The sequence below is a fragment of the Wyeomyia smithii genome, chromosome 3, assembly GCF_029784165.1.
Source record: "Wyeomyia smithii strain HCP4-BCI-WySm-NY-G18 chromosome 3, ASM2978416v1, whole genome shotgun sequence".
Taxonomy (NCBI): Eukaryota; Metazoa; Arthropoda; class Insecta; order Diptera; family Culicidae; genus Wyeomyia; species Wyeomyia smithii.
The window spans coordinates 109,520,601-109,530,121 of NC_073696.1; the positions used below are offsets into that span (position 1 = coordinate 109,520,601).

At 40.9% G+C, this 9,521-nt stretch overlaps 1 protein-coding gene across 1 annotated transcript; it reads right to left on the reverse strand.

Moving 5' to 3' along the window:
* Positions 1–7,875: 7,875 nt before the first annotated feature.
* On the reverse strand, positions 7,876–8,584 carry LOC129726539 (uncharacterized). The gene is made up of 2 exons (XM_055683372.1): positions 8,089–8,584; positions 7,876–8,020 (listed from the first exon to the last, which is right to left on the reverse strand). Exons 1-2 carry the CDS (start codon positions 8,550–8,552, stop codon positions 7,876–7,878), a joined length of 609 nt encoding a protein of 202 aa, XP_055539347.1. The 5' UTR covers positions 8,553–8,584.
* Between the last annotated feature and the right edge of the window lie 937 nt (positions 8,585–9,521).

Consider the following 9,521-nt stretch of genomic DNA (forward strand, 5'->3'; position numbering starts at 1 on the left):
ATACACGCAAGTTTTTTGAAAAAGTGAACCAATCCCGTAAAGGCTACACACCGGGTCCAGATATGTGCAGGGACGTGGAGGGAAACCTGATCACAAGCGAGCGCGAGGTGGTTGATAGGTGGCAGCAGTTCTTCGATGAGCACCTCAATAGCGGAGCAACGGAAGGAGGCCAAGGAAGTTATCCTTGGAGTGCCTACATACGACAGTAGTGTCCCAGTTCCTGATATCCTGGAGATGGAACGGGAAATTGGGTCACTTAAGAACAACAGAGCCGCCGGCAAGGACAGGCTCCCGGCAGAGCTCTATAAACACGGAAAAGAGGCTCTAGCAATGGCACTCCACTGGGTAATCTCTAGGATTTGCGAGGAAGAGAGACTACCGGAGGAATGGATGGAAGGAGTTGTATGCCCCATCTATAAAAAAGGCGATCGGCTACAATGCAGCAACTACCGCGACATTACGCTGATCAACGCTGCCTACAAAGTCCTCTCCCAGATCCTACTCCGCCGTCTATCTCCTTTAGCGAAAGAATTCGTAGGGCAGTATCAAGCGGGCTTCACACAAGCACGCGCTACTACGGATCAAATTTTCACTCTCCGGCAGATCCTTCAGAAATGCCGGGAGTACAACGTGCCCACACATCATGTTTTTGTGGACTTCAAGACAGCGTATGATACAGTCGATCGAGATCAGCTATGGCAAATAATGCACGACTACGGTTTTCCGGATAAACTTACACGACTTATCAAAGCTACCTTAGACCGAGTGATGTGTTACGTGTGCGTGTCGGGGACACTCTCAAACCCCTTCGAAACGTGCAGAGGGTTGAGACAAGGAGATGGATTATCCTGCACACTGTTCAACATTGTCCTTGACGGTATAATCCAACGGGCGGGCATCGAAACGAGAGGCACGATTTTCAGCAAAAGTAGTCAACTCATAGGCTTCGCAGACGAACTGGACATTATTACAAGAAACTCAGTGACGGCGGAGGCAATGCGTCGAAAACCAAGTATATGATAGGAAGTGGCTCGAAAGAAACTAACATTCGCCTCCCACGGGCGGTGGCCATGGACGGCGACGAACTCGACGACTAGAGGAGTTCGTATACTTGGGATCTCTGGTAACCGCCGACAATAACACAAGTAAGGAGGTCCAACGACGTATTCAAGCTGGAAATCGAGCCTATATGCCCTTCGCAGGACGCTTCGATCCAAGAGCATACGCCGCTGCACGAAACTGACGATGTACAAAACCCTAATTAGACCCGTAGTTCTCTATGGACTCGAAACCATGATGCTGCTCACAGAGGACATACGCGCACTGGCCGTATTTGAACGGAAAGTGTTGCGGACAATATTTGGTGGAGTACAAACCGAAAGCGGAGAGTGGCGTAGGCGTATGAACCACGAGCTACAGACACTACTTAGAGAGATTCCCATTGCACACCTGACGAACGTCGGGAGGCTACGATGGGCCGAGCATGTCGTGAGGATGCCGAATGACAGCGCGGTAAAATCGGTTCTCTTCAAGGACCCCACCGGCACCCGGAATAGAGGGGCCCAACGTGCTAGATGGCTTGACCAGGTTGAAGCGGATCTGAAAATATCGAGACGTCTAGGAAATTGGCGATGAGTAGCCCAGGACCGAGTAGAATGGAGGAAAATTCTTGATATGGCACGAGCCACCACGGCTCTAGGCTGCTGAGTAGTAAGTAGTAAGTAGGGTGAAATTGTATTGGAGCCACGAATGGCCGACCAAGCCACAAGTCACCACTTCGAATTTTCGAAAGCACAAGACTCGGCAAAAGTTAATGCGTTCCCTGTGGAAACGCTATTTTACGTTTGAAGTATAAACAACATAAAATAGCGTTTTTACAGATCACGCTAGTGATGGGAAACTTATCGATAATATCGATAAGTGCTTTACATCGATATTATCGTTAATTTTTTGACGTTAACGATAATTATCGATATTATAAGGGTGAGCACAAGTCAGTGCGGCTGGTTACTGGGGGAGACCCAAAAGAAGGAGACCTCACCTACCCTTCCCCAATAGTTGCTTTTGCCGCTGGTTATTTGTTGCTATTCGACAAGATTTAGCATTGTTGGGGGTGGTGTAAAGGTTCGCCCCGGATGTCACTGAGTTTCTTAGAAATAATGGTAACTAAAAAGGTATTTATAGTTTTTAGTTTCCTATGAACAGATGAATTCGACAACTCAGTACTGGAGAACTTTAAAAAAATATCCAAACTTTTCGCACCATCTCATAAAAAGCAATGACACGAAATTGTAATAAAATGCATTTTCTTTGGCTTGCCAACTCTTATGATATGATGGACATGCATGGCGGCAGTCGATTGGTAATTCTCTGGTAATTGTTTAGTTTTACTTGGAACTGTTTAAGTTTAAAGTATCTGTTACCCAACAAACAATTTTTAGTTCCACTAAAAATCCAAATTAACGAAATTGTTGCGCCAAAAAAAGTATCCTGATTTATACAGGGGGTGGAAAAAATAATTGAGATAAAAAAAATTCTCTCGAATTTTAAATGGCCAGAACTTTACGAAAAATGAATCAATTTTGATAACCAGTTTCATTCCACTGGCAAACAGTATTATATTAGTATTACTTGGGAACTTGGTGTGACCATCCTACACCGAAAATGTTTCGGATTTCAAGAGTGTGTGTCAAAGTGTACATTTTTGCAACGCATAGAACGTTTTAGGCAACTGAATTGTCTATCTAAAATACTTCATTTAAAAAAATCTGAGATCACCGATAATTTCTAAAATCATTCTTTGTTTTTAAAATTATATTTTTTTCAGAGTAGGATCTTAAACTCATTTTTTTATATTTTTGAAGTAGGCTGACCAGATTTTCTCGGGATAAAAACGTGACAAACGGGTTCAAAAAACGGTACACATGTTGACATTTATTTTTGAAATTTTTTTCCAACCAAAGCGTGCAAACAATTGGGACTGCTTCGATGAACTTACCCCATCCTGAAGAGTGCAATTTTCAGCAATGAGTTCCTGAAATTTGTCACATGATGATCGAAATTTTGACTAACAATAATCATGGTCTCAACTTTCAATCTGACCTTTTTAAATGTTAATCCAGATAAATTTTCAAACGCAAGTTTGCAAAGTTGCTTGGTTTAATAAGACCTACACAACCACAATGTTCGATTGAATTCTGCTAGAGTGCTGCAAGCTCAAAGAAAATTAGTACCCAACAGGGAAAAAACCGCCAAAATCAACACCCATACTTAATAAATTCATACCTCGATGATTCCTCGGCGAATTTTCAATCTTTGGCTACCAATGAACCTTAAAATAAATTCTGATTTATTGACAACATATAAACCTATGTGAAACAGAATGTCAGAAAAAGTTCTACGCGTTGCAAAAATGTACACTTTGGCACACACTCCGGAAATCTGAAACATTTTCAGTGACCCTTGGTCACGTCCAGTTTTCAAGAAATTTAAGGAAACTAGGACAGTTTTCCAGTAAAATGAAACCTGTTTTGTCTGAATTGATTCATTTTTCGTGAAGTTTTGGCCATTTAAAAATTGCCAGAATTTCGCCTGCTTCAATTATTTCCCTTATTACGCAACCTTCAAAATGAACTTCGGCTTGAAACTACTCCGTAGAAAGCACTTCCGGCGTAAAACTCAAAGACTTTCCAAAACAAACTGTTTAACTCGTCCGGTAGTTTGAATTATCATTCGCAGTATCGTAAGATTTGTCATTCAAGGCCTTAACACAATGGATACGTTGCGGCTGCGTTTGCGGCAATTTGACAGTTAGCCCATACATTTACTGTCAAATTGACGCCAACGCAACGCAAACGTATCCATTCTGTTTGGGCCGTTACTATAACCGCAATAACGTTTGCGGTAAAAAAATGGACAAAAATTGCCGATTTCATGGGTTTCAAAATGGCGTCAAAAACAGACATCGTGCGGCACTTTGTGGACGCCGGGTATGCCGGTTCTGGCATCTACAACATTTTGACACTATTGGACAATGATCAGAGCATCGAAAGAAAACCCGGTTCTGGACGGCCAACGACCCTGAGTGACAAGAAGCTTCAAAGGATGCTGAAGAGGAAGACCGAGGGAAAAGTGACTAAATCGCTGCGTGCACTTGGCCGAGAGGTTGGTGCATGCTCTAAAACAGTGAAAAAGTATCTGGAGAACATGAACATGCATACAAGAAGCTGCAGTCCCGACCACTGGTCTCGGAGCTGCAGGCAATGACGCAGCGACAGCGGTTGAATAAGATGGTCAAGTCGACTTTCCCGGCGAATCGCGACGTGGCAGTGGTGATGGACGACTAGACCTATCTCACCCTGGATGGCAACGACTAGCAGGGTTCTTCGTATTTTACCTCCCCCACGAAGGAAGTGAGCACCGAGGTAAAGTTTATTTCACAGACCAAGTTCCCCAAGAAGGTGCGGCTGTGGCTGACAATCAGCGAGAAAGGGATGTCAAAGTTACTCTTCTTTCGCTCCGGGCTAGCCGTGAACGGGGAAATTTATAGTACGAAGTGCCTGACAGACGTTGCGTCGTTCATCAAGAAAAACCATAAGCGCGAAGACACGGTGTTCTGGCCAGATTTGACGTCGGCCAACTACTCGAAGCGATCGTAGGAGGAGATGGAGCGGCTGAATTTCGATGTGGTACCGAAGTCGGCGAATCCGCCCAATGTCCCCCACCTGCTTCCCATCGAGAATTTCTGGGCAAACTTGAAGCGCAAGATCTATTCCAACAATTTTGTCGCGAAAACGGAGGAGGAATTGATAAAAAAAAAAACGAAGAAAGAGCATAAAAACATGGCTACACGCATGTTTTCGTCCGCCATGGCAAATGTTACGGTTAACTGCCGGAAGGCCGCACGCAAGGACGTAATATTTTTTTGCGAGGAAGCTAACATGATAACCTTGCATGGGAAATTCATCCAACTCAATTATCTGTCATAGTTTCTTTTCCATCACCATCTGAAATAGTTTTTTTTTTCATCATCTGAAAAAAAATTTTTTTACCGCAAACGTTAGCTGTTAAATTATCGATACTTATCGATAATATCGATAAATCCCCGGAATTATCGATTGTTATCGATGTACGTTTTGGGCGATATTTCCCATCACTAGATCACGCATTAACTGTTACCGAGTCGTGTGCCTTTGAAAATTCGCAGTGATGATGGTTCGAAATCGGTCGTTTGTGGCAAAGGTGTTAACATAGGATATAAAGTATGATAGGGTGTTTATTTGCATCAGGAACAAATCCGAATGATTTTTTCGCTATTTTTCTTTTAAGGTGCAATGAATGAGTACTCACTAATTTCGTTTCATTGACGTGGTTCTCGGATAGATACTTTTTTTGCATCCAGATAATAAATGACTCTAAGATATATCATTAGTCTAAAAAACATCCTATATTTCGATTCAACCATTATTTATGGGCCTACATGTGAAACTACAAGTAGGTCACTATAAATGAAACCCCGAACATCACATGTAGCGGGTAGATTTTCAATGGAAGAACAATAAGAGAGAGTAATTTACCGTACTGCATCAAATTTCGAACACTTAAGTTATGATGTATTTTCTTGCACTTAAAAATCATCGAAAAATGAACTTTCTAATCGATCTCAAAGATTTAGCAATTTGCAATTAAGTGCTATTTGAATAGACTCAAACACGTTTTGTACATGAAAACAAGAAGAATTTAGAAATCGGTTTTGATTCAAACTCCGAATACTTCAACGTAATCGCTAAGAGATAGATAGGCAAACCGCCTGAATACCAAGGGATTGGTATGGTAGCCTTCAAGCGTAACGGACATCTATTTCTGTACCGTTCATCACAAAACTTGAAAAATTGCTCAAAATTATCCTATATGCTGTCAATAACTGCAGTCAACATTTGGTCGGTTTGCCCGAATCAACATATGATAAGGGTAAACTGACCATTTTTCGGGTGCCAGTGCTAGTGATGTTGGTAACGCGTCAAATGTATGGTAGCTGACAGCGGTGCCATTCCCGTGCTGAATACTGACTGTCACTTTTTCCAACGCCTGCTGATTGCCCGAAGTAACCCTACAGTGAAGAGCTATACATCACTGGGTGAAGGAGATTCCAAGGAACGAAATGGTATATGATACACTAAGGTCGCTTTTTACGCGGATTCCGGAATTTACGCGGTTTTTTTTTACGCGGATTCTGGAATTTACGCGTTTTTTTACGCGGATTTCGGAATTTACGCGGTTTTTTTTACGCGGATCCGGAGTTCACGCGTTTTTTTACACGGATTCGGTATATAACGGTATATAACAAATTTGTTAGTGTGAAACTCTGGACATTTTTTCACAGGTTTATCTGTGTAATGCTTTTCAAGAACCAGAGGTCAGTACATTTTCTTTTCAGACTTCTGATAAAAATTTACGTAGACAGACTTTTTCACCAAAACACATCAGCAATTGACTTTTGTAGGTAAGTTTATTACATAACTTTTACAACAGAAATCAGTTCCAGTAAACCATGCCCAGTGGGACATTTTCGATACAGTTTCCCACAATTTGCGCCTTTGGTTCCATGAAGTTTCGCTTGCCGGTACTCGTCATCGATTTCTTCCACTTCGTATGGACTAGAATGATAACGGTAACAACGATCATTTTTCACCTAGCATCGCTCACAAACCACGATAATGAAGGAAAAAACATCCTATATTTCGATTCAACCATTATTTATGGGCCTACATGTGAAACTACAAGTAGGTCACTATAAATGAAACCCCGAACATCACATGTAGCGGGTAGATTTTCAATGGAAGAACAATAAGAGAGAGTAATTTACCGTACTGCATCAAATTTCGAACACTTAAGTAATGATGTATTTTCTTGCACTTAAAAATCATCGAAAAATGAACTTTCTCATCGATCTCAAAGATTTAGCAATTTGCAATTAAGTGCTATTTGAATAGATTCAAACACGTTTTGTACATGAAAACAAGGAGAATTTAGAAATCGGTTTTGATTCAAACTCCGAATACTTCAACGTAATCGCTAAGAGATAGATAGGCAAACCGCCTGAATACCAAGGGATTGGTATGGTAGCCTTCAAGCGTAACGGACATCTATTTCTGTACCGTTCATCACAAAACTTCCTTTCATGCCGTCACAATTTGCTTCTATTTGTACAAAATAGCACTTAGAATATCACATTACATACAAAAATCTTGAAAAATTGCTCAAAATTATCCTATATGCTGTCAATAACTGCAGTCAACATTTGGTCGGTTTGCCCGAATCAACATATGATAAGGGTAAACTGACCATTTTTCGGGTGCCAGTGCTAGTGATGTTGGTAACGCGTCAAATGTATGGTAGCTGACAGCGGTGCCATTCCCGTGCTGAATACTGACTGTCACTTTTTCCAACGCCTGCTGATTGCCCGAAGTAACCCTACAGTGAAGAGCTATACATCACTGGGTGAAGGAGATTCCAAGGAACGAAATGGAATATGATACACTAAGGTCGCTTTTTACGCGGATTCCGGAATTTACGCGGTTTTTTTTTACGCGGATTCTGGAATTTACGCGTTTTTTTACGCGGATTTCGGAATTTACGCGGTTTTTTTTACGCGGATCCGGAGTTCACGCGTTTTTTTACACGGATTCGGTATATAACGGTATATAACAAATTTGTTAGTGTGAAACTCTGGACATTTTTTCACAGGTTTATCTGTGTAATGCTTTTCAAGAACCAGAGGTCAGTACATTTTCTTTTTAGACTTCTGATAAAAATTTACGTAGACAGACTTTTTCACCAAAACACATCAGCAATTGACTTTTGTAGGTAAGTTTATTACATAACTTTTACAACAGAAATCAGTTCCAGTAAACCATGCCCAGTGGGACATTTTCGATACAGTTTCCCACAATTTGCGCCTTTGGTTCCATGAAGTTTCGCTTGCCGGTACTCGTCATCGATTTCTTCCACTTCGTATGGACTAGAATGATAACGGTAACAACGATCATTTTTCACCTAGCATCGCTCACAAACCACGATAATACTTACGTGAATATGACGTCCAAAATTTCTCCAATCATACCGTTATGACTAAGTGGAGCCTCGGCTATTTCACAGATTGCCCTCAAAACACACTGGCGCCCGTTGCTGCCCCAGCTATCCAGTTTGGCTTCCAACAGCTGATACAACTGACTTCGACTGCGATCAACGTATTCGTTGTTGAGACGATTTTTGAAAATGCTCGCAGGGACTGGCCAAATTAGTGTTTGAGGAATGTTGTAATTCGCCTGGAGGTTGATAATCGCATTGAGCTGACGGAACAGTTTGTGCGCAAACCGAATCGGCAACATAAATCCCAAAATAATCTTGGCAGTTCCTCCGTTCGGGTAAAATGTGAGCCAGCGTTTTATCCTAGAATGGTCGTTGGATAAAGAATCACCGTCCGTGCAATTGGCACTGCAAGTACCAACCGCAATCGTCACTACTAGCAACAGTCTAATGAAGGAAACCATGATGGTTTTTGTTGAGCGACACTTACGGAATGGAAAAATATGCTCCGAATAAACGAGATGGAAACGTGAAAGTGTGAACGATCTTTCAGGTGAACAAGACCTAGGTTCTTAATGTAACCTAATTAAAGCATTGTTTAATTAATTAGCAGCATTTAGTCGACTGGATCACTCCAGTCACGTTTCATCTTTCTGATTTTGGTGAAAATTCTGGTGAAAGCAGTCAACACCTGAGAGTCAAGACTAACCTGTATCATTGCGAACTTGAAGTTTTTTGTTTGTTGTGTCGAGTAATAGTTTGACTTAACGGATCCCTATCGTTACACAGATTTTTTTTAAAAGATAAATTTGTTTAAACGTGTGTAATGTTACTTAGTTGATAAGGGCAAAAATATGTTTTGTTAAATGAGTATTGGGAAACACAGGTTTTGCTCTAGAGCTCACTCTAGAAAAAAGGAAAGATTATAGCACAGACTAACATCGGCACTAAAAACGATCATTTCAAATTTTCAATCAATTAACAGTCATCGCACAGTGGGGAATCGCTGGCCATCAGCCAAAAAAATTTTTTTTTTCGTTAGCTGTTTCATAATATTTTTCCTTTATTGCTATAACATTCAAGTGTCTAAATCCAAAATTTGGGCGCAATATCATGAAATCTGAATATTTTATGACTTTTCAAAGATTGGCGAACTGACGTTTTTTGTCTTTTTTTTTTTAAAGTAGATTACTTTTAAACGCTCTGTAGCTTCAATGATAGCTTGGATTTTTTGAAGTCAAAGGAAAAGTTGTTGTAAATATTGTGCAAAACAAACCCTTTTCATTAGATATTGTAAAATTTGGTTACAGTAGGCCTGACATTAAAAAACATTGATGATTTTTTGTAGGAAAGTAGCTTAAGGTTGCGTAGGTTGCGACTACATTCAAAATTTAGGTAAAAACGTAAGCTTTCAAATGCATACTGTCCGCTGT

What these genes read in the sequence shown, in the direction of transcription:
- LOC129726539 (XM_055683372.1), bottom strand. Translation starts at nt 8,552, where the DNA reads ATGGTTTCCTTCATTAGACTGTTGCTAGTAGTGACGATTGCGGTTGGT. An exon ending in ATTTTGGACGTCATATTCAC is followed by an intron (nt 8,021 to 8,088) that starts GTAAGTATTATC and finishes TTATCATTCTAG; the next exon opens with TCCATACGAAGTGGAAGAAA.